The sequence below is a fragment of the Loxodonta africana genome, chromosome 2 (assembly GCF_030014295.1).
Source record: "Loxodonta africana isolate mLoxAfr1 chromosome 2, mLoxAfr1.hap2, whole genome shotgun sequence".
NCBI lineage: Eukaryota > Metazoa > Chordata > Mammalia > Proboscidea > Elephantidae > Loxodonta > Loxodonta africana.
This window is the reverse complement of record NC_087343.1, coordinates 212,061,934-212,085,595: the sequence shown is the minus strand read 5'-3', so window position 1 is coordinate 212,085,595 and position 23,662 is coordinate 212,061,934. Positions and strand designations below refer to the sequence as shown.

Below are 23,662 nucleotides of genomic sequence, written 5' to 3'. Positions count from 1 at the left end.
ACAATTTCAGACTGCAGAAGATGGTAAAAATCTTCAGTTTCTTCATCTTTGGCCTTAGTGGTTGGTGTATAAATTTGAATAATAGTGGTAGTAACTGGTCTTCCTTGTAGGTGTATGGTTACTATCCTATCACTTACAGCATTGTACTTAAGGATAGATCTTGAAATGTTCTTTTTGATGATGAATACAATGCCATTTTCCTTCAAGTTGTTGTTCCCAGCATAGCAGTCCGTAGTGATTATATCTTTCTTCCCTGATCACTTCCTGTCCCCAGTGGCTGGCTTACTGTCCCTTCCCTGGACCACCCACGGCCTCTTTCGTGGCACTTCATCTCAGCCACTTGGCCTGACGGTTGTCTGTGTGTCTGTCTTCCTTGGGAGAGCAGGAGCCATGCTGATTTTTCCTGTCTACCCAGAGAGTAAGGTGAGCAGTTTTCCTGGAGGGTGAGTGAGCACAGGGACATGGTACACCAGGGGCTGTGACCCGGGGTTGGCGGTGGGGAGAGCACAAGCATTGTTTCCTTCCTGATTGGATTTTGCACGAGTCCTGACCTCCAGGCTCCTCATCGTCAAACCTGTCTCTGGGCATCTTCCCTTTGGGCTGTGGTGCGAATTAATGCATCCAACACAGAGCTGACCCTGTCCATCCACCCAGCTATCAGCCATCCAAACAATGGTTAATAAGCACTTCTCGGGCCAGTTTCTGATCTTGGGGCTGGGAACAAACAGAAGAAGCTCCTGCCTCAGCAGGCTATTTCCTAGCAAGGAAGCACATGCCCAGCAGCTCATCATACCACTAGTTCTGTCATTGTCATTGCTGTTGTGGGCCATGCCACAAGGAGCCTAGAGAGGCCTGGGAGAGTGGGGTCAGGGCCTCACCCTGTGCCCCACTAGTACACAGTGTGGAATGCACAAGGGTCATTGTCACTCAGTCTGCCACTGCACAGGCCTGCCTTCCCCCCTCTCAGAGCTTCCCCTGGAGTCAGGGACATTCTGGAAGCCCTTTCTGCTCTGGGTCTTTATCCATTCCCTGCACTGAGCCCCAACTGTGTACCCAGATTCCCAGGAACAAGCCCTGTGTTTGCCCACAGAGAGCTCCACCTGCGCCTTTGACACCAGGCTGTGATAGCTGGGAGTTTATGGCCAAACACAGCCACAGATAGCTTCTCTTGACCCCTTAGAAGTGTTAAAAACAGACAAAAAACTTTATTTTTTAAATTTGGTTACTAATACTTTAAAAGTGAGAGATCTTCTATTTTACAAAGTTATCTCTGGTTTTTTTTTTTAAAGCAAAAGGGTCAGATACTTTGGCACTCTGTGCCCCCTTTCCTGCTTAGCAGCAACCTGCTGGAGTTGAGTGGGGTACCCCACTTTATTTGGGTCCAAGATCCCCAGTTTGCCTCCATCTCCACCTTGCCCACTTCACCCAGGAGCAGTACCTGCCCAGCTCTTGTGGCAGCCTCCTTCCTCAGTGCCAGGGCTGAGGGCGGTGTTGTTCTTTGTGAAATGAATGAACAGGGTCCATGGCTGCAGCCCCTCTCCCCTACTCAAATGTGCTCTGTGCCCCTACCCAACTGCTGGTTCTGGATATTTTCTGCCATTTTGCACATTTTGTTCTGGGCAGTGTGGGTAGCTGTGATCAAAATGGGCAGAAATCCCTGCCATCATGGAGCTTTCTCTCTAAATAGGAGACCAAAGACGAAATGAGTAAGTCACCCAGCCTGCTGAAGGAAGCACATGTTGTGGAGAAGAAAGCGTTCGGGGGATGGGGGAGCTGTTTAAAGTCATTGGTCAGAGAAGAGGCCTGAGAAGGTGACACGGGAGGGCAGACAGAGCCAAGGGAGCAAGCAAGTAGCTATCTGGGAAGTAGGTATCTGGGAATGGCTTTCCCATCAGAGAGAATAGCCTTGAGGCTCAGAGACGTGAAAAGGCTTGCCCAAGGCCAAAAAGTGAGTCAGCAGCCAGACCAACCGCCAGCTTGGAGCCTCTGTCCTTCACTGCCACAACGAAGTCACCCTCCTCCAGCACGTGGGTGATAGGTCCTGGTTGGTCTCTCTCACCCTTGTGTTCTTTGCCCTCCCTCCAAGCCAGCAGCCACACAAACGCTGACTGCCTGCAAAGCCAGGGACTTCTGGGAGCTTGGGGTGGGCTGGAGAAGGGAGCAGGCTGGAGCCCTCTGCAGCCCCTCGGGCACCTCTTCCAGCTGGCAAGTTAGCCCCTTGGTCTTGCTGGGCCTGGGGTCAACACTGCCCGGTGGCACTGGGCTGGCCTGGGCTGGGGGAGGGAAGGATGGCTGTACCCCTCATGGCCCCTGGGGTGGCCTGGGCCCCCAGACCTGGCCTTTTATCTGCATCCCAGCAGTCCTGTTTTGTTCTGGTTTCCTCTTTCCCTCATTTTGACAGAAATGGGGAGAGGTGGTGGTACTTTTTATTGAGTGGTGAATAAAGTGACCTAAAAAAAAAAAAAGATAGCTTGTAGTGACTAATCAGTACACACTGATAATAGTGACGCTGTCCCCCGACGACCCCCAGGAGGGCACTGCTGCCTCTCACCACTTCCTGCCACCCACCCCTCACAGCAGGGGTGCTAGTTGGCCATCTGCCCCACCCCAGACGCTCTCTGGGCCTGTTGATGTTGCACCCCAAAAACAGGGAGCAGGATAAAGCTTTGAAAGTCAGGACACCTACGTGGAAGTCTCAGCTCTGCTACTCCCTCTGCCTAGTAACTTGGCAAGTTTCTCCATTCCTCTCAGAAGCAGGGGTCCTGGCTTCCTAACTGAGCAGGGTGATGGAAGGGACTAGAAGGGCCCCAGACACACAGTAGGTGCTCAAGAATGAGCTCTGGCTGCAGGCAGATGGGTGAAGTTAGAAGGTGGGGGTCTGGTTAGCAGGCAGAGGCTTGGCTAGCAGATGGAGGGGTCCCATTCTGGTGACTGAGTCTCAGCCAGCTGTCTTGCAGCAGGATCCTTGGAGGAGACGGTGTTGGTGGGGTCTGTAGGGAGGCTACCTGCACATTCTGGAGAGTTGAGAAGCCTGATCCCCACTCCGATGCTCCCTAAAGATCTGTGAGTCCCCAGTCTCACCAGGAGTCTCCAGCCTCAACTAAGAAGCCTGGCTGAGGCCTGACATCTGTAGATGGTACTGGGGCAGTCCCCCAGCTTCGCTGCCCTCACCTTATTGCTTGCCTCTTAATATTGGGGACCTCCAGCCCCGCAACACCCTTGCAGAGGGGCATGTTGGACACCCCTGTGGTGTTGCTCACAAGAGCTTGTGTGTGTGTGTGTGTGTGTGTGTGTGTGTATACAGGCCTGCCAGGGCCTGTGTACACAGAGGAGTGTAGGTGCTCACGAATGAGGGGTGCATATCTAAGCGTGCTAGGGGCCTGTGAGAGGCCATGTTTTCGGGTGGAATCTGTATTGGTCTTCTGGGGTTCCTTATGCCCTTGCGATGGTCCCCGTCTGCCCCATGCAAGCCTCTCCCAGCTGGCCCAGATGAGCAGCAGCAGCTGGTCCCCATGGGTCCCTCCCCTCCGCTAGCCCTTGTCCCAAGGTCCCCCACCCTGTTCCAGAGGCTGGTGGGCTCCTTGGAAGCACATGCCTTCCCCTACTGCAGCCAGGCCCTTAGGATTCAAATTAGACCCCACAGGACAATGTAAATCTGGCTAATGGTTTGTCATTTCAGTCAGTGTCTCTCATGTATTTATTATTCATCACTCATAAGAGATGGGGAGGCCGGAGTGCTTTCACCTTCATGCCTCCCTGGGCACACCTCCTACCCGACACCCATACCTCAGCCTGTAACCCTCCTCCTCAGGTCCTAGGCCTTGAATGGGTCGAGGTTTTAAGTTTTTTCCCTGCAGCCACAAATCAGGAAATGGGGTCATAAAACAACCTTGAGTAAGTAGGTGGGATGGACCGGGCGTTTCTGAGCTGCTGCTGGGCAACAGAAAGCTTCCTCCTCCTCTGTCTGTCCCCCTGCCTTCCTCTCTCCAGCCGCTGCCTCCCAGCTGGGAGCCTTCTGGGTCCATGCTGTGCGCCCATTTCTCTGATTGAGGGCTTAGCCCTGGGCCTGCTGACCTCTCGGGGGCTGCCCAGGGGACAGTGGTTACCATGGTGATAGCAGGCAGCCAGTGACCACCGATGCCCATCAGTGGCCTCCCTTAAGTGAGTCTGGCTGCTTGAAGGTGAGGGCAAGGTAATGACACAAGTGGGAGCCTGATCCAGCTTTCAGGGCATCACAGATTTGCAGAAAATGGCCCCCCACACTACAGCAGGGAGGGGCACAAGAGGGAACCTGGGAACTATGAGCAGGATCACCCACCCCCTTCCCCAGCTCCACCTTCTTGCCATTGTTCTCCAAAAGGGAAAATCTTGAGGTGGGGTCCACCAGGGCGTTCTTTGGTCTGGCTGCGGCAGCTTCAGACGTCTATCGGAAGAAACTGGCCTGTGAGCCAGCTCTGCCCTGTGGCACTGAGCAGTTCACAGCATTCCTCTGCACCTCAGTTTCTTCATGTGTTAAATGGGTAGGACAGTTGTACACTGAACGAGGAAACTCTGCAGGGTAGGCCACAAGGAGCATGGGCAGCCCCTGCACCTGTCATGCCCAGTGGTACCTCAGGAGGGAAGGTTATGGCTGGGGCCTCTGTCTGAAAGACTTGTGCCCCCAAGTTTACCCCAATACTGACGGCCTTGGGGGGCTCTGGTCTTGCCTAGAGGCAGTCTGGGGGCTGGAGTCTCATCATACCACCAGCCTCTGGTTCCCCCCTCCATTATTCCATGGCAGTATAGATGGCTAGGGGTGGTAAGACCCCCTATGGTGCCACAGGGCAGGCCTGGGCATTGGGGTGCCAGGCCTAGTTTTGTGCTGCGTGACCTCAAGTGCTGCTCTTTCTGAGCCTCACTTGCCATCTCTGTAAAATGGGCCTGGGAAGACTGAGGTCCTAGAGTTGTCCTAAGGGCAAAATGTTGAACCATCTGGCGTCTACAGGACCCGCCCTCCCTCCCACCCTCCTTCCATCCTTCCTTCCCTCCTTTCCTTCTGGTTTGGCAAGAACTTTAGAGCCCAGGCTGTGAGGTAAGGCCTTGACCAAATGACTGGGAGGAGAGGTGGGTAGAAGACATGGAGAGAAGAGACTGGTGTGGGGGTAAACCTATGGGTAGGGAGGTTAAGCTCGACGGACCAGAAGGAGCCCAGTGAGGAATGGGGTGTCCCACTCCCCTCTCCTTCTGGCTGAGCCAAAGGCCATACCCACAGTCTGGCCCCTCTAGCTGCCTCCTCTCCAGTTCGAGGTCACCATCCCTCTGCCAGGAGGCCCTCTTTGTGCCCCTCTCTGAGCTCCACTGCCTGCTTCTTCTCCCCCTCCTTGTCCTTTCTTAGTGCTCTTGAAAAGTAATCATAATCATAATAATTAATAATAAGAGAGCCCAGGGCAGGCCCAGGCTGCTCTTAAAGAGGCAGAGCCCGGTTTTCTCCTGGCAGAGCTGGTGGTCCATTGAAGCCCTGCCTTTGTTCCCCCCACCCCCCCTCCCCCCCATCTGGGGTGGAGGGTGGTTGGTATTGGGGCGAGCATTTTTGCCTGCGTTCTCCATCAGGCACTGGGCTTCTCACGTTTTAATTGAACTGTCTTTTCGTAGAGATAGATGCTCTCACTGCATCCAGCTGCTAGCGTGTATTGGGAAGCTCAACTGTAATACAGTTCTGCTAAGTGAAAAGATGCAGCCGCCGAACTGATTAAACAAGGAGGAGTCGCGGACAGCAGGCTGGGGAGGGCTGCGTAATAGCGCCCGCGCTTTCTTGCTCTCTTTAAATAATGTTTCTGGTAATGCATTTTGTAGAATGTGAAAAAAAAAAAAAAGCGGTAGAAATGTTAATGATATCCACAGGACACTCAGCAGGAAATGAGAGCGATCTGGGACTAATAAAAGCCGAAATGTAATTTGTGCAGATATACAAGGCACAGCCTTCAGCGTTGTCCTGGGTCTCTGAGTTCTGGGCTCATAAATATGGACTGGGTGGGGCAGGGGCTTGGACAGCCCTTGGCAGGGCAGTGGGCCTGCCTAGGTGGGCACCACGTGCTCCCAGGGAGCAGGGTGAGGAGGTGCAGGGCTGCCCACCCAGCCCCTCTGGGCCAGGGCATCATGGCAGGCACCTTCTGCAATGTTTTGTCCAAGCTGCCAGGGACGGGACTGAAATAGGTCAAGAGGACAGCACTTCCTGTCAGAGGGAACCTGTGATAAATCCTGGAGGGGTGACGGGAGGCTGCCGGCAGATACGCCAGAGGGCAGGGGGCTCGCCCTGTGGAACCCTGGTCCCCCACATTGTGGGCGCCTCCCTTCTCACCCTACCCAGGTCTGCGGCACCTCCATCTCCAAGTCAGGGCGAGCTGACTCCGGGGCAGAGGGCTCCTGGCTGGCTGTCCTGGGCTCGTCCTGCTCAACTGGATCTGTCGCCTTCTCTGGGTCAGCCCCCAGACGCTGAACTGAGCCCAGGGTCTACGTTGGGGTCCAGGCCACAGGAAGAGGGGTGAGCCTGTGCCTCCCTTCTGGGGGGATCCCCAGCCTCCCGTCTCTCTTTGTGTTTCTCAGCGTCTGCTCTGTGTCTCCCTCTTTATCCCTTTCTGACCCTCACAAAAACAGAGCCCTGGAATCTCTGCAGCCTGAGGCAGGCCACCCCCTCCTCTCAGCCTTGAGGAATGAGAGCTGGAAAGCCCCACTCTCCCATGGGCCCAGTTCTTCTTGCCTCCTGGCTGGGAGGCCAGCATTATCACAGGGTAAACCCCAGCGCCCTCTGGGACTCTGCCAATGACAGCCAGACCCTCGACAAGATCCCTGGTCCAGTGCCCAACACATTCCTCCCTCCTCCCCCTTCCTGAGCTGTCTTGAGTGTTTTCTAGGGTGGCTAGTCTGGCCTGCCTGTCAGCTCCAGAACCTTCTGCCTGTTTAGTGAATCCAGTTGCTCTGCGCTGAAAGGCCCCCACCCCCACCTCACCCCAGGTCATTCCCTGACCCAGAATCCTGCTTCAGCCAGCTCGACCCCACCCAGGCCTGACCTCTAAAATCATAACCAGATGGATGGGGCTGCAGCATGCCCTAGCCCTGACCCTGTGGAGGCGGGAGGGGCGGAGCACCAGGCCTGGGAGAGAACGCAGCTTCTCACACTTGCACGGGAAGGGCTGTAGCCACGGGACTGCGTGTGTCTCTCTCTCCCCAATTAGTATGCGCACCCTCACTTCAGGCCACGTAATCTGTTTATGCACCTACAATATCAAAAACAAGCAGGTGCCCCCGCCCTGCATCCCTGGGAGTCGAATCAGGGACGGTGTGCGCCTGCAGTGGCTCGGGGGGCCCTAATCATCCGACGTAGGTGAGAAGGAGCAGATTCCAGATGGCGTGGCAGTGATGGAGGAGGGGTGCGTGTGGCCTGTGTGAGTGTACACAGGTGTGCACGTGTGCCTGGTGTGTGCATGTGTGCCTGTGTTCATATGTGTTTGCCAGTGTGAGCATGAGTACGCATGTAAGCCTGTATGAGCATGTGTGACTCTGTGAGTGTGTGTGCGTGCGTTCATGTGTGTGTCTGTGTGTGTGTGCTTGAAGACGTAGCAGGGTGGCTTCTCCCTGGGGCGGGGGCAAACCCCCTCAGCCCCGTATGGCAGGCCACACTTGAAGGCTGGACCACAGGGACCAGATGAAAGGCTCCAGCAGGCCCAGGGGACAAGGGAGCTGGGATTACTCTGCTGAGTGCTTTGGAGCTGTCAGTGCAGGGCTCGGGGAGGCGGTGGAGGAGGGTGGGAAGGGTGGGAGGGGCTGGAGAGGGAGGAGCTGGCCAGGGGTTGGGGGTGGCAGCTGCCCGGGGGGCCTGCGGGCAGGCAGTGGCCTGGCACTGGGTGGCCAGTTTGCACCTCCATGTTGGTGGCTGTCCTTGGCAGGGCTCAGCTGCAGGGGATGTGGGCGCGGGAAGTACAGCACCGCCTCCCTGACACACAAGTTGTCAATATGTGCACAGCTGGTGGGAGGCTCGGCAGGGCAACTGTGCAGAGCTGTTGCAAGCTGAGGGGGGACAGGGGGCTGCCTTCTGGGGCAGGAGGAGGTGGCCCATCTGATCCTCTCTCACTCTCCCTCCCCTCCCCTCCCCTCCGCCTCCCTCTTTCTTTTCACAGATAACCAGCCCGAGTCATGCAGTCTTTTCGAGAAAGGTGTGGTTTCCATGGCAAACAGCAGAACTACCAGCAGACCTCACAGGAGACATCACGCCTGGAGAGTTACAGGCAGCCAAGTCAGGCCGGGCTGAGCTGTGATCGGCAGCGGCTGCTCACCAAGGACTATTATAACCAGCAGCCTTACCCAGGCTACGAGGGCAATGCAGGCACGCCTGCTGGCTCGGCAGCCTCAGTGGTGGCTGAGAAGTACCACCGAGGCAGCAAAGCCCTGCCCTCGCAGCAGGCCCTGCAGGGGCGGCCAGCTTTCCCCAGCTACAGCGTGCAGGACAGCAGCCCATACCCAGGCCGCTACTCGGGTGGAGAGGAGAGCCTGCAGGCCTGGGGGGCTCCACAGCCGCCACCCTCCCAGCCACAGCCCCTGCCGGGGGGCGTGGGCAAATATGATGAGAGCTTGATGAAAAAGACAGCAGTGCCCCCCAGCAGGCAGTACCCAGAACAGGGTGCCCAGCTGCCCTTTCGGACTCACCCCCTCCACGTGCAGCAGCAGCAGCAGCTACAACAGTTGCCGCAGCCTCAGCAGCCCCTGGTGTACCCAAAACTCCAGAGGCAGAAGCTGCAGAACGACATCACCTCGCCGCTGCCCTTCCCCCAGAGCAGCCACTTTCCCCAGCACTCCCAGTCCTTCCCCGCCTCCTCCACCTACTCCCCATCTGTGCAGGGTGGCGGGCAGGGGGCCCACTCTTACAAGAGCTGCACGGCACCGTCTGCCCCCTCCCACGACAGGCCGCTGACAGCCAACGCCAGTCTGGCCCCAGGGCAGCGGGTCCAGAACCTTCATGCCTACGCATCTGGCCGCCTCAGCTATGATCAGCAGAAGCAGCAGCAGCAACAAGCCCTTCAGAGCCGGCACCATGCCCAGGAAACCCTCCATTACCAAAACCTCACCAAGTACCAACACTACGGGCAGCAAGGCCAGGGCTACTGCCAGCCAGATGCCGCCGTTCGGACTCAGGAGCAGTACTACCAGACCTTCAGCCCCAGCTCCAGCCACTCACCTGCACGCTCCGTGGGCCGCTCACCTTCCTACAGCTCTACCCCATCGCCCCTGATGCCAAACCTGGAGAACTTTCCCTACAACCAGCAGCCGCTTGGTACTGGGGCCTTCCCTGCTGGTATCACCGACCATAGCCACTTCATGCCCCTGCTCAACCCCTCGCCAACGGATGCCACCAGCTCTGTGGACCCTCAGGCTGGCAACTGCAAGCCTCTGCAGAAGGATAAGCTCCCTGAGAGCCTGCTGTCGGATCTCAGCCTGCAGAGCCTCACAGCCCTGACCTCACAGGTGGAGAACATCTCCAACACCGTGCAGCAGCTGCTGCTTTCCAAGGCCGCCGTGCCGCAGAAGAAGGGGGTCAAGACCCTTGTATCCAGGACCCCAGAGCAGCTCAAGAGCCAGCACTGCAGCCCTGAGGGCAGCAGCTACTTGGCTGAGCCAGTGGGCACACCACTGTCGGAGCCGCTGAGCAGCACCCCACAGTCCATCCACGCCGAGCCCCCGGAGGTTGATTACCTCAGTGGCTCCGAGGACCCTCTGGATCGCAGCTTCCTCTACTGCAACCAGGCACGTGGCAGCCCTGCCAGGGTCAACAGCAACTCCAAGGCCAAGCCTGAGTCTGTGTCCACCTGCTCTGTGACTTCGCCAGATGACATGTCCACCAAGTCTGACGACTCCTTCCAGAGCCTCCACAGCAGCCTGCCGCTAGACAGCTTCTCCAAGTTTGTGGCAGGTGAGCGCGACTGTCCACGGCTGCTGCTCAGTGCCCTGGCACAGGAGGACCTGGCCTCTGAAATCCTGGGGCTGCAGGAGGCCATGGTGGAAAAGGCTGATAAGGGCTGGGCCGAGGGGCCCAGTCTGGGCAAGGATGTCAGCAAGCCTCCCTTCTCTCTGGAGAACCATAGCACCTGCCTGGACCCTGGAGCCAAGAGCGGGTGGCCACGGCCAGGGGAACCAGAGGCTCTGCCTGACCCCTTGCAGCTGGACAAGGGCGGCAACACCAAGGACTTCAGCCCAGGGCTGTTTGAGGACCCCACCGTGGGCTTTGCTACTCCTGACCCCAAAAAGACGGCTGGGCCCCTCTCCTTCGGCACCAAGGCCCTCATCGGGGCGGCCCCCACAGACCCGGCCACAGCAGCCTTCGACTGCTTCCCAGACACAGCCACCGCTGGCTCAGCAGACAGCAACAACCCCTTCGCCTGGCCAGAGGAGAACCTGGGCGACGCCTGCCCCCGGTGGGGCCTGCACTCTGGGGAACGTAACAAGGGCCTGGAGCCAGGCGGGAAGGCCTTGGAGGGCGCCAGCAAAGAGGGTGCCCAGGAGGCGCCGGCCTGCCTCAGTTTCCAGGGGGAGGAGCCCACAGGGGAGAAGGCAGCTGTGCCTGGGGACTTCAAGCAGGAGGAGGCGGGTGGGGTGAAGGAGGAGGCTGGGGGGCTCCTGCAGTGCCACGAGGTGGGCAAGGCTGACCGCTGGCTGGAGGAGAGCCGGCACTGCTGTGCTGCCGCTGACTTTGGGGACCTCCCGCTCCTACCGCCTGCCGGCAGGAAGGAGGACCTAGAGGCCGAGGAAGAGTACTCCTCCCTGTGTGAGCTCCTGGGCAGCCCCGAGCACAGGCCCAGCCTGCAGGACCCGCTGTCCCCCAAGGCCCCACTGGCCTGCACTAAGGAGGAGGTGGAGGAGGCGCTGGACGCAAAATCTGGCTGGGCCTCGCCCTGCCACCTGTCGGGGGACTCTGTCATCCTGCTGGGCCCCACCGTGGGCGCTGAGTCCAAGGTCCAGAGCTGGTTCGAGGCCTCCCTGTCCCACATGAAGCCAGGCGAGGAAGGCCCTGATGGTGAACGGGTGCCAGGGGACACCACCACCCCGGACACCTCGCTGGCCCCAAAGCTCAACAAGCCTGCTGTGCCCGAGACCCCCATCGCCAAGAAAGAGCCCGTGCCACGGGGCAAAAGCTTGCGGAGTCGGCGGGTGCACCGGGGGCTACCCGAGGCCGAGGACCCCCCGTGCAGGGCGCCAGCCCTGCCCAAGGACCTCCTGCTCCCTGAGTCCTGTGCAGGACCCCCCCAGGGGCAGATGGAAGGGGCAGGGGCCCCGGGGCGGGGCACCTCAGAAGGGCTCCCCAGGATGTGCACGCGCTCCTTCACAGCCCTGAGCGAGCCCCGCACACCTGGCCCCCCGGGCCTGCCCACTACACCCGCACCCCCAGACCGGCTAGGGGGCAAGCAGCGAGCGGCCTTCAAGTCAGGCAAACGGGTGGGGAAGCCCTCGCCCAAGGCTGCATCCAGCCCCAGCAACCCTGCTGCCCTGCCTGTGGCCTCCGACAGCAGCCCCATGGGCTCAAAAACCAAGGAGCCGGACTCGCCTGGCACCCCAGGCAAAGACCAGCGTTCTATGATTCTCCGGTCCCGCACCAGAACCCAGGAGGCCTTCCATGCCAAGCGGAGGCGGCCGACAGAGAGCCGGCTGCCCAACTGCCGCACCACCAAGAAGCTGCTCACAAACAACCACCTGCCTGCGCCCTTCAAGGCCTCTGGTGGCCCCCAGAAGGAGGGCAGGGCAGGCCAGCGGGCACGGGTCCCCAAGCCCGGCGGGAGCATCGGTAAGTCATCTGAGCGGCCCCTGCACGCGCTCAAGCGGAAGGCCTCCTTCATGGCCCCGGTCCCCACCAAGAAGCGAAGCCTGGTGTTAAGGAGCAGTGGCAGCAGCGGCAGTAGCTGTGGGGGGGATGCTCAAGAGGAGAAGACCGAGGGCACCCTCACCCTCTTCAAGAGGTTGTCTTCTCCCAAGAAAGCCAAGCTGGCCAAGGGCAGTGGTGGTGAGCCGCCTGCAAAGCCCCCACCCCCAGAGGCTCCCAGCGTCTGTATCAAGATGGCCTCGAGGGCTGCCTTCCAGGGGGCCATGAAAACCAAGGTGCTGCCCCCCCGCAAGGGCCGGGGACTGAAGCTGGAGGCCATCGTGCAGAAGATCACCTCGCCCAGCCTCAAGAAGTTCGCGTGCAAAGTGGCACCTGGGGCCGCGCTTGCTGACCCCCTGAGCCCAGCCCTCCCCGAGAAGGAGCGGGGGCTCAAGAGCACGGGAGGCAGCCCTGCAGGGGCAGAAGAAGGGCTGTTAACCACGGGTGTGGGGCAGAAGCTCCCAGCAGCTCTGGGGGCTGACCCTTTATGCAGAAGTCCGAACAACAGATCCTTAAAAGGCAAACTCGTGAACAGTAAGAAACTGTCCTCAACCGACTGTTTCAAAACTGAGGCCTTTACATCCCCAGAGGCCCTGCCACCCGGAGGGACCACCCTGGCTCCTAAGAAGAGAAGCAGGAAGGGCAGGGCTGGAGCACTGGGACTCCCCAAAGGCCCTCTGGATAAACGGCCCCACCTGGGCCCAGCTCTGCTCCCGACCCCACGGGACAGGGCCAACAGCACGCAGGGAGGTGATGAGGACATTTCTGGTGGAGGAGGCAAAAAGCCAAAGATGGAGGAGCTGGGCCTGGTCTCCCAGTCCCCCGAGGGCCCACCCTGCCAGCCCCAGACTAGGGCACAGAAGCAGCCAGGCCATGTAAACTACAGCAGCTATTCCAAGCGGAAGCGGCTCACGCGAGGCCGGGCTAAGAATGCCACCTCCTCACCCTGCAAGGGGCGTGCCAAACGTAGGCGGCAGCAGCAGGTGCTGCCCCTGGATCCTGCAGAACCTGAAATCCGCCTCAAGTACATTTCCTCCTGCAAACGGCTTCGGGCTGACAGCCGGATCCCAGCCTTCTCACCCTATGTGCGGGTGGAGAAGCGAGACGCTTTCACTACCGTATGCACTGTTGTCAACTCCCCTGGGGAGGAGCCCAAGCCCCATAGGAAGCCTTCCTCCTCCACCTCCTCCTCTTCCTCCTCATCCTCCTTCTCTTTGGACGCCGCTGGAGCCTCCCTGGCCACGCTCCCTGGAGGCTCTGTTTTGCAGCCACGGCCCTCCCTGCCCCTCTCCTCCACCATGCACCTGGGGCCCGTGGTCTCCAAGGCCCTTAGTACCTCTTGCCTTGTTTGCTGCCTCTGCCAAAACCCGGCCAACTTTAAGGACCTCGGGGACCTCTGCGGCCCCTACTACCCTGAACACTGCCTCCCCAAAAAGAAGCCAAAACTCAAGGAGAAGGTGCGGCTGGAGGGCGCCTGCGAGGAGGCCTCACTGCCCCTAGAGAGAACACTCAGAGGCCTTGAGTGTGCAGTTGCTGCCACCGCTGGAAAGCCCCCCAGGCCTGATGGCCCAGCTGACCCAGCCAAGCAGGGCTCACTGCGCACCAGTGCCCGGGGCCTGTCCAGGCGACTGCAGAGTTGCTACTGCTGTGATGGCCAGGGGGATGGTGGTGAGGAGGCGGCCCCAGCTGACAAGAGTCGCAAGCATGAGTGCAGCAAGGAGGACTCGGCGGAGCCCAGCGGGGGCACCCAGGAGCACTGGGTGCACGAGGCCTGTGCTGTGTGGACAGGCGGGGTCTACCTGGTGGCCGGGAAGCTCTTTGGGCTGCAGGAGGCCATGAAGGTGGCCATGGACATGGTAAGAGGCCAGGCCAGCCAAGGTGGGGAGCTTGGGGTTCTGAAGGACAAGGCTGGCAGCCCCTCGTCTTTCAGACATGCACACACCACACATTAATAATGTCCACAGACTTGGAACGCCATCTGGGGTGCCCAGGGACTAGAGGCACCTACATGCCCACCCCTCTGTCCAGCCTGTGCTGCCTGCCCAGCCCAGGGCCCACTCACATTCACCCAAACCTTCCAGCTCTAGACCACCTAGGGCCCCCTGGTCCTCCTTTCTCCTAAGGGGACCAGAACAGACCACAAGCCAGCATAAGGCCAGCCCTCAAAAGCAAGTTGTCTGCCCCAGGTACCAGCTCTTCACCTTTAAATGCAGCTGGGCACTTAGGAGACCCCTGGGAATAGCAGGTGGTTGGTACATTGCCCTGGTGACAGGGCCTTTCCCACCTGGTAGGACGGCCCCAGGACCAGACGACTGGAGAGGCCTGAAAACACCCTGTCGGGGAGGTCTGGTGCCTCTAGTTCAAATGCCAGCATGGCCCCTTGGTCACTGTGTGCCTTGAGCCATGTTACTTAACCTCTCTGTGCCTTCATTTCCTCATCTCTAGAGTGGGGATGGTGACACCTGCCACGGAAGGGCTGTGAGGATTAAAAGATCGACCCCTGTGAAGCCTTTCGAACAGTGCCCATGCATGTTTAGTGCCCTCTGAGTATCCGATATTCAGATCAGCGGTGGTAGTAGTAGTGTTGGTGTTACATGACATTGAGTCGATTCCAACTCACAGCAACCGTATAGGGCAGAGTAGAACTGCCCCACAGGGTTTCCAAGGATTCAAACTGCCGACCTTTTGATTAGCAGGCAAGCTCTTAACCACTGTGCCACCAGGGCTCCAGGTAGCCGCAGTGGGAGCAGTATTGCTACTAACAGCATTACTACTGCCAGACACCCAGCGTTCACAGTGGCCCCCTGCCAAGGGGGGAGCACAGGCCATTCTGCAGATGAAGTTTGGAGCAACTCGGAGGGACCACCAAAGCTCTCCTTACCCCTGAAGGCCTGCCTCCTGTTAGCTCAAGGGGCCTGGGGGCAGGTGGGGTCAGCATTCTTTCCCTGGGCCTGTGCTACTTCCGCCTTCTAGGGCTTCTGTGAAGACTGCCCTCCCAGGAGCTGCCCTGCTCCACACCCAGGTTACTCACCCACTCATTCGTTTATTCCTTCAGTATGCTGAATGCTGGGCCCTGGTCTCTGCTTCCGAATGGAGGGTCAGATCCAAGGAATAGCTCTTAGTGAGGAGGAGAAGCCAGGGGTGTCTGGGCTAGCCTGGGCCTCAGGAGCTTCCCTGAAGGCTGCCTGTATCTGAGGAGCTCAGTGCCAGGAAGCAGCTGCCCCACCACCCTGTGCCTCTGGCCACTGTACACCACCCCCATGGCGATGCCCAGAACCCAGGCCAAAGCCCACCTAGTGGCTCTCTCCCAGGCCCCCTGCCCTAGCATGGCTGCCTCCACAGCCCTCACCCACCCTCCCAGGCCCCCTGCCCCAGCATGGCTGCCTCCACGCTGCTACCTTCAGCACCCTCCCTCCAGCTGCTCTCCACCGGGGTTCTAGTGGCTTACCTGGTAAAACCACTCTCCAGAGGAGCCTATGTGTATCAGTGCATGGCTCAGCCCCCTGCAGCCCAAAGGAAGGTTAGAGACCCTCTTTGGGCCCTTCCTCCCAGCCTGCCAGGATGGCCCCATAGGTTCTCTCCCCTCTTCCCTTCCCAGTTATTCTTTTTTCTCCCTCATGCTTTCTCTGCTTTTCTCTCATCACTGGCTCCTTCCTGGCCGCCTTTAAATAGGCTACAGTTTCTCCTGTCATTAAAAAATAATAACCCTTAGCTTCCAGTCCCAGCTGGCCCCTACCCTTCTGCTGTTCACAGCCTACCTCTCAAAAGTGTTATGTACACCTGTCTGCATGTCCTCGCTTCTAGTCCATCCTGCAACTCATTGCTTAGGCTCTTGTCTATACCACTTGGTTAGGCCAGTCTCGGCCCACCCCCTGACACTTGCTCACACCCCATCTACCCCTAGACACATCCCTTCCCCTGCACCCAGCACAGCCTGGGTCAGGGGGAGGGGCACGAGCACAGAGTAGTACCTCAGGCCCACCTCCTGCTCCCAGGGCTCGGGGCCCCTCCACACTACCCGCACAGAGATCTGGTAGGACTTTGCCCGGGGTCACACAGCTATTAAGTGCTGAACTCTGGCTTCTGTCCATGCTCAAAAGATGGCCTGCCAGCCTTTGCCGCCACAGGGCCTCCCCAGAAAGGTCAGAACAGGCCTCAGGTGTTTGCCGGTGCGGCAGCTCCCTGCCTCTGGACAGAAGGCATCTGGGGCAGCTCAGGAAGGGCCAAAGGGCCTCCCTGCCAGAGAAGGTGAGTGCAGGTTGCCCTCCCAAGGCCTCGGTGAGCTCATTAGTGGAGCCCCCACACAAAATGCAAGCAATGGTGGGTGGGGGGGGATGGGCTTCCCAGGGCCCCTGGCTGCACCTGCCCTTCCCAGAGGAGAAGGTACTCAGGGCCACCACTCAATCCATTGGAACTAATAGCCCCAGTTTCAGTCCTAGCTCTGCTGAGGGCTGGGGTGTGACTCAGGTAAGGCGCTTGCCTCTGGGAGCCTTCCTGGTGACGTGCTGGCCCCATTAGGAAGGCTACAGGATCAGATGGGGCATCTGTGACCGACCTGCCTGGCACCCACAGGGGCTCTGGGAGGAGGCCAGCCACCACCTCATCATACCCGCTGTCCCTCTGGTCTCAGCTTTGTCTCTGGAGAGATAGAACTTTTGCCTGGGACCCTGGGGGCACCCCTCTTCCCTCAGTGTCCCCCCAGCCTTGTTTTCTGTCATGGGAACCCCCACAAAGCCTGTTTTCTCTGAGCCCTGCCACACCTACCTCCTGGAATCTCACTCTCCCAGAGAGTGTAGACCCCCCAGGACTGATTCAAGCCCCCCACCCGCACCCCACCATGAGATGATGCCTGGCTCTACAGAAGCTTTAGGGTGGGGGGGGTTGATGTGTGACTCAACTTGATGAAGAGGCCCCAATTTGGGGCTCCTGCCTCCTCCAGTGTGAGTCCTGTTGTGGTAGCTGGGGCAGTGGTGCTGGGATCAGGAGCGCCTGACACTTCCATCTCCCCTACCTCAATTTCTTCATCTCTAAAATGGGCATCGTTCGTGTGCCTACTTCGTGGATTGTTGGGGGGCCTTGGCACAGGAAAGAGGAGAGAAGCCCCAATCCCCTATTCAGCCAGAGCAGTCCCCACTGTTACCCCTTAAACATCCAAGCACACCAAGGGCCACTTTTGGACAGGAGACTTGGGCCTGGTCTGGGCCACTCCTGCTTTATCATCTCTCTGTGGGTCAGGATTAGGGGGATATTTGGCCCCAGGAGGCCCTGGCCCTGCCCAGAAAGAAGCTGCCCATTCAGAAGGGTCATGTGAAAACCCAATGTCGAGAATGTTCCTCAGCTTCCACGCTGGACCTCCCCAGCCTCGGCTCTGGACACCAGAGAGGACAGTCTTGGGCTAGTCCGGGAGGGGTAGGTTGGAGAGGGGTAGGAGGAGGTCCCCTCAGCCCTGAATGGAGCCCTGTCCTTGCCTGTTGCAGTATAGGGTGTGGTTGTGGCCATGTGCGGCAGAGTCCAGCCTGCTGCTGAAGCTCTGTGTTACTTAACCTCTCTGAGCCTCAGTTTCTTCACTAGTAAATCCAGTAAATGAACACCACCACCAGCCTCATAAGGTTAAGAGGATGAGGCTGCCGGCTGTGCCTGGCACATAGTGAGCCATCGTTACTTGTTTCAGCAGCTTAACATGTGAGCCTGGGCCTTGTCACCACTGCCACTGACTTGCTGGGTGAGTGGAAGGAAATGGCTTCCTCCTGGCTCCTCTCAGCCCCCGTCCATACAACGAGGGGCTGTGGTTCTGGAGTCTTTGTGATTTGGGGCCAGTCCCTGTCCCTCCCCAGTCCTCCAGTTTGTCCTTGGTCTTCCGAGAGCTTTCTTGGCATTGGCATCGCCATCTTGTCCCCTAGGAACCGGGCCAGGCACAGTGGGTCCCCCAAGCTCAGGGACTCACTGAGGGCTGGGTGGCCAACATTTATAAGAACTCAGCATCTCAGGAGATTGGCTTCCTTATCTCCTCCTTTTCAGAGGTGAAACTTGAGTCCTGGGGAGGTGCCTGACTCATCCTGGGGTGGGATGGTGACTCCTGGCCCAGGGTACAATCTGCTGCCTTAGGGGAGAAACCCATGCATCACTTGTCGGGCGTGGGAGGCTCATGTTTCACCATCTGTAAAGTGATGGTGAAGGGAGCGAGTGACAGCTGCCCACCTCAAAGGCTGTTAGGAGAATGAGGACACACATAGGACTCACCTGGGACCCAAAAGCCCCCGCAGACGCTGGCTAGTACCCGCAGCGATAGTGGTAACTGGCGTTGGGTTCTTTGCCGTTGGCTGAGCACACATTACCTCACTGAACTTTCACAAGCACCCCATGGCAGTGTCCCCATCTGACAGATGAGGACCTGAGGTACAGAGAGTTGGAGTCATTTACCCAACGTCAGGCAGTGCGGAAGGGCAGAGTTGGGATTCCACCAGGTGTGTGCGATGCCAGGACCCATGTGCTCATCCACTGAGTGGTCATTCCCAGCCAATAGCACCAGCCCAAGGACTGCCCAGGAATCCAGCCTGGTGGGCATTTACACTTCAGCCTTGAGCCACCTCCAGTCAATTTAGGGGACCATTGCAGGGGACGGGGGCTTGTTTGTAAAACTTCAGGGCAGGGCTCTTCAGCAGAGACTCACTTGCCTCCCCTCTTTTCACCAGACATGTTCCAGCTGCCAAGAAGCCGGGGCCACCATTGGGTGCTGCCACAAAGGATGCGTCCACACCTACCATTACCCGTGTGCCAGCGATGCCGGTAAGAGCCAGCCCGCAGAGGCAGGAAGGGTCCTGAAGGCCTGTCATGCAGACCAGGAGGACCCTGAGCACAGCTCCTTGAGTCCAGGCCCCATGTGACCCCTTGGCTTTCCTTCTCTCTTGCCCCAGAGGTTCTTTATCTCCTTGCCTCTTCTTTACCTGGGCCTGCACTGGGCAATGCCAGGGACAGAAGATGAGTCAGTCCCCAGACCCCCTTTTGAAGAATGACCAGTCTGATGGGGGAGACCGGGCGTACGTTATAAAATGGAGAGCTGTTCAAGAAGCTGTCATTGCCAAGGGGTGGGCAGGATCTCTGGCCTCAGAAAGGAAGGCGTACTGGGGCTGGGCCTTTGAAGGATGAGTAGGAGTTCCCTGGGCAGAGAAGAAGGGAAGGGATAGCAAAAACAGAATGAAGTGGAAGGAGATGAGATTCGGAAGAGCAACTGAGGCCAAGTTATCTTTTGATGATGGAGAACAGGTATGGAATGTTTAAGCAGGGTGATAGGGTCTAAAGACGGGACCAGGCTCCCCTGGAGCCTCTCACCCATTCTCTACTCTAACTCATTTGTTGAGCACCTACTATTGCCAGGCATGCAGAATGACAGACTGCAAGGGCTAGAGAGATCTGAGAGCCTCAACCCTCATCACCTAGGTGGGGAGAGCAAGGCTCAAAGACAATTCTTACTTCATCCAAAGGAAGAAATTGGTTACCTTGGCCTTTTAGTCATCCATGATGGAGTTATTTTAGGTTTAGGGGCAGCTTTTACATGGATTCAACCCCTGGTGGCAGTCTTACTGTGTGGCCTTGAGCAAGTCTCTACACAGTTTCCCCATCCGTAAAATGGGGATTATAATAATCTCTTCTTGGAGCTATTTGGAACAGGGAGTGGAATAATAAACACACAAGTCTTTGGCCATATGGGGGTCCCAGGGAATGCAGCCTCAGCCCACCTGACCTCTGTCTCCCTTGTCTCCCTCCCTGTGCTCACCCCATGCCCCACCAGGTGAGTTACCTAGATGTGGACAGAGAGCTAGGGGGTGGGAGGCTCCAGCTCCCTCCACCCCTCCCTCTGAGCTGAAAGAGGGATGACATGCTCATGACCCTGCTTCGTGGATGGAGAAGACGAGGCCATGTCACTCTCCCAAGGCCAGCAGGACCCTCCCACTGCCTAGAGACCAGCTGCCTCTCCTCCCGACCTGGTGCACACTCCTGCTGTGCTGGGCAGGGGACTGCTTCCTGTCCCTACTTGCCTGCCTGGTCCTGGCTGGCACCCGCCCCTCCCCAAGCCAGGCTTTGAGTGGTGACAGCTCCGTGGAGGGCTGAGCCAACAGCTGGCTCCCCTGTCCACCCCACAAGCGTGGAAAACCAGATTTTAATCTGGACTCAGCTACTTAACAAGACACATGGCCTCACAACTAATTAACAGCTACCATGGGCTGTAGTTTTCACCCTGCTGTGATTTTTTTAGCACCTTCTTTGTGTCGTGCCCTATGTAGGCACCTGCGTTACCTCCACTTGCTCCTTTGCAGGGAAGTTGCCTCATCCAAGGTCCACACAGCATCGCCTGGGCATAACCAGGGTGTGGTCCCACATCCTTATTCCATACCCCATGCTCTTGCTCCTACCCCAATATTGTCCAGCCCCCTAAGGGGCTCACATTTGAGTGGGACACACAGGGAGAACCTGATTCTTGCCTGATGCAGACCAGACAGGGAGAATGTGTGCTGTGAGAGATTCATCCTGCCTGAGCTAGAGGCAATCCCAGAAGACTTCTAGGAGGAGGTGACATTTGAGCCAGGCCTTGAAAGACCAGAGGACAGAAGGGGTGGGCAGTGGCTGATTAGTGTTGGGACTTGTACATCAGGCTTTTGCAACAGAACTTTTGTTATAAATCAGATTCTGGAAGTATTCCCCATATAACAGAGACCTCCATAAAGACACTGGATTGAAGTAGGAGGGGGGCCCAAGGCTAGAGAGGCAAGGCACTGACCGAGATCAGAACTGTGTGTAAGAAAGAGCTGATGGGACTACTGTAACAGTTCAGGCAAGAGATGATTCAGACTCATAGCAACCCTAAAGGACAGAGTAAAACTGCCCCATTGGGTTTCCAAGGAGCTCCTGGTGGATTCGAACTGCCGACTTTTTGGTTAGCAGCTGTATCTCTTTAACTACTATGCCACTAGGGTTTCTGTGGCTTAAATAGCAGCCCTTTATTATTTCTTATGGTGGGAGAGTGGGCTTCTTTCTGCCAAGCTCACTCTTGGGCTGTAGTGTGCTGTTGGGCCCACTGGTTCAGGATGATCCAGAATGACGTCAGCTGAGCATGGCCTCTGCTGCACGTGGTCACTCACACTCCACAAGCCAGCATATCCTCATGGCCTCGGCGGGCTCAGAAGTGGCCAGAGTTACAAGGCCTAGGCTGGGAACTGACAGAACGGCTCTTCCAAAGCATTCTATCTGCCAAAGTTAGTCTCAAGACCAGCCCAGATCCAAGTGGTGGAAAACAGATCCCAATTCCTGATGGGCGGGTAGTGGGGGCGGGGGCGGTTTCACAGTTCCATTGCAAAAAGGCTCGGCTACAGGAGGGGGAGAATTGGGGCTGTTTTAGCAGTGCAGTCACAGAGGGCAGGTTCCCTTTGGACACACGGGGCATGGTCACAGCCAGGTTCTAGAGAGACTCACCAGCACCAGCAGGTGGGGGGGGCCATCAGGGGAGCAGGGGGAGAGAGGGCACCGTCATTTTACAGCCTGCAGCGGTGGAGGAGTTGAAGGGGGACCACTGGCAAACCGAGGAGCTGAAGCCAAAGAAGGTGAGGGAGCGAATGAGCATGGCAGGCGGGGGTGGTGAGAGAGGAGAGCCTTTGGGAGGCTGGGAGGGCCAGCGATGCCGCCCTCTCCCTGGGTGCTCTGGAAGATGGCGGCCCTAGCCAGCCAGGAAAGGTTGGGGGTGAGGGGGAACGGAGGAACAGCAGGCCAGGCCGATTCCATATCTGAGCCACAGGCCTTCATTAGCACTCCTCGTACCCACCAAACACCCATGCCTTCCAAGTGGGGCCCCACAGAGACTCTCTGGGTGTCTGGGTCAGGCTGCCAGCCTCTGCCCCTCACTGCTGCCCTGGCACCTAGCCACCCCTTTTCCCCTCCCATGTAGAGGCCCTACTCTGGAGGAAAGCAGTGACTCAGCAGAGGCCACCAACCAGTGGCACCGCCAGCACCTTTTCACTTAGGCCCGAGGTTCCCAGGTTCAGACACCAAGAGAGGGGTCTGCCTGGAGCCCTCTATGACTGGCAGCCTGAGAGCCAGGAGAAGGTGGGGGGAGCTCCTGTGTAGGTCTGGCTCCCAGGCATTTGTGGGTATGTTCAAGACAGTGCTGGCAAGGCTTGGGAGGGGAGGAGGACCTGGGATGCAGCTGGGGAAGATGGGTGGGAGCACCAGTGGGAAAAGCCAGGGCCTCCCTAGGTGGCAGCAGGCAGGGGAGTGGGACTCATGGAAATATCCTCATACCTTGGTCCCAGGTGAACACCAAGGGCGGGGTGCACTCCTCCATCCTCTCTGACCCTTCAGGGTGGGCAGTGCCTCTAGACACTGGACACTTGCAGTGATCTGCTCAGGCCCAAAGCCCCCTATTCCTCCTTCCCCTACCCTCTGCTTAGCTGGCCTGCTCGGCTAGGACAGGAGCCCCCAGGAACAAGCCCCCAGCCCCTGAGCACCTGCCTTGTGCCAGACCATGCTGGTGGCTTATACTCCCCATGAGAGACGTATAGGTAGGTGGCATCATGCCCATTTTACAGATGTAGAGATCAAGGCTCAGAGTAGTAACCGGTGGGCCGGGCTGGCATTGAGATCCAGACCTGTGACTAAATCCAGTCAGTTAACAAACATTCATGGAGTACCCACTGGGGTCTAGGCCTCTTCTAGAGACGGGATATGATCCTCCAAGGAGGCAAAACTGGTGTCCTCTGGGCCTCCTTCCCAGGATTGATAAATAATAGAATAGGAAGTAGTAACAAATGCCACCAAGCAAGGCCCTGGGCTGTGTTTTGTGGCTGAGGGGTGGGGCCAGCTGCCAGCACAGAGCAGGGCCAGAGTTGGGATTGTGGGGTTTTAAGCAGGATCTGATTTATTCTGTGAAGGAAATGACCTAGGTGGACTGGTGGGTGCTCCCTCCCTCTCCCCCTGACCAGACACCACAAGCCCTTCTGGATTGCTCTGTCCTAACCACAGACACTTCTCTTTGGTCACAGGTTGCATATTCATGGAAGAGAACTTTTCTTTGAAATGTCCCAAGCATAAGGTAGGTGATCACAGGAGGGTGCCCCCAGCCAGGCTGAGCTCTGGGAGAGAGTTCTTCTGCCAGCCAGGTGTCCCGGAGCGCACCCTGCCCACGTCTCTGCACAGGCAGGACACCCCCAGCAAGACCCAGCTCTTGGAGGGAGTTCTCCTGGCCATGCCAGGAGTCCCGGTGGCCCCCCGCGCCACCTCCCAGCTCAGCGCTGATCCGCCGCCACCACCGTGGCCTCATGATTCGCGGTTGATGAGTGGGGCGGGAGCAGGTGGGCACGTGCTGCCCGAAAGGACGCTGTATAGATCCGTCAGGTCCTGGGCGCCCCGAATTCCCTGGAGGGGGCCCCGGAAGATACCTGGGAGGGCTTCCCCACTGCCCTCCCAGAGAGGGGACTGAGAGAGGGCAGGGCGGGGCGGAGCGGACGATCGCCTCCCGCTGGAAGCCACCCGGGCCTAGCGGTCCCAGGGTGTGGTTGGGGGCGGGCCTCCAGCGGGGCGGGGGTCGCGTCAGGGGCGGGGCTTATTGGAAAGCACCTACTGGGGCGGGGCGGAGCTTCCAGCTGGACTAGTTCTGTTGTTCGGTGCGTTGAGTCGGTTCCGACTCATATGGACCCCAGGTACAACAGAAGGAAACACTGCCCGGTTCAGCACGATCCTCACGATCCTTGCTATGTTTGAGCCCATTGTTGCAGTCACCGTGTCAATCTATCT

The 23,662-nt window shown here is 58.2% G+C and overlaps 1 protein-coding gene across 5 annotated transcripts in view; it reads left to right on the top strand.

The window, feature by feature from the left end:
• Nucleotides 1-23,662, top strand: part of RAI1 (retinoic acid induced 1) — a 140,620-nt gene that overhangs the window by 115,094 nt on the left and 1,864 nt on the right. For 2 of the 5 annotated variants that reach the window (XR_010321045.1, XR_010321046.1), the window contains exons 3-6: nucleotides 6,347-6,520; nucleotides 8,154-13,737; nucleotides 18,574-21,477; nucleotides 22,912-22,961. Coding sequence is in view for 1 of the 5 variants with exons in the window: in XM_064279387.1 (XP_064135457.1) it covers nucleotides 8,170-13,737; nucleotides 18,574-18,667; nucleotides 22,912-22,961 (5,712 nt within the window). In the remaining 4 variants the exon portion in view is untranslated. The remainder of the gene's footprint in view (nucleotides 1-6,346; nucleotides 6,521-8,153; nucleotides 13,738-18,573; nucleotides 21,478-22,911; nucleotides 22,962-23,662) is intronic. The other 3 variants (XR_010321048.1, XM_064279387.1, XR_010321047.1) reach the window with 3 other exon arrangements.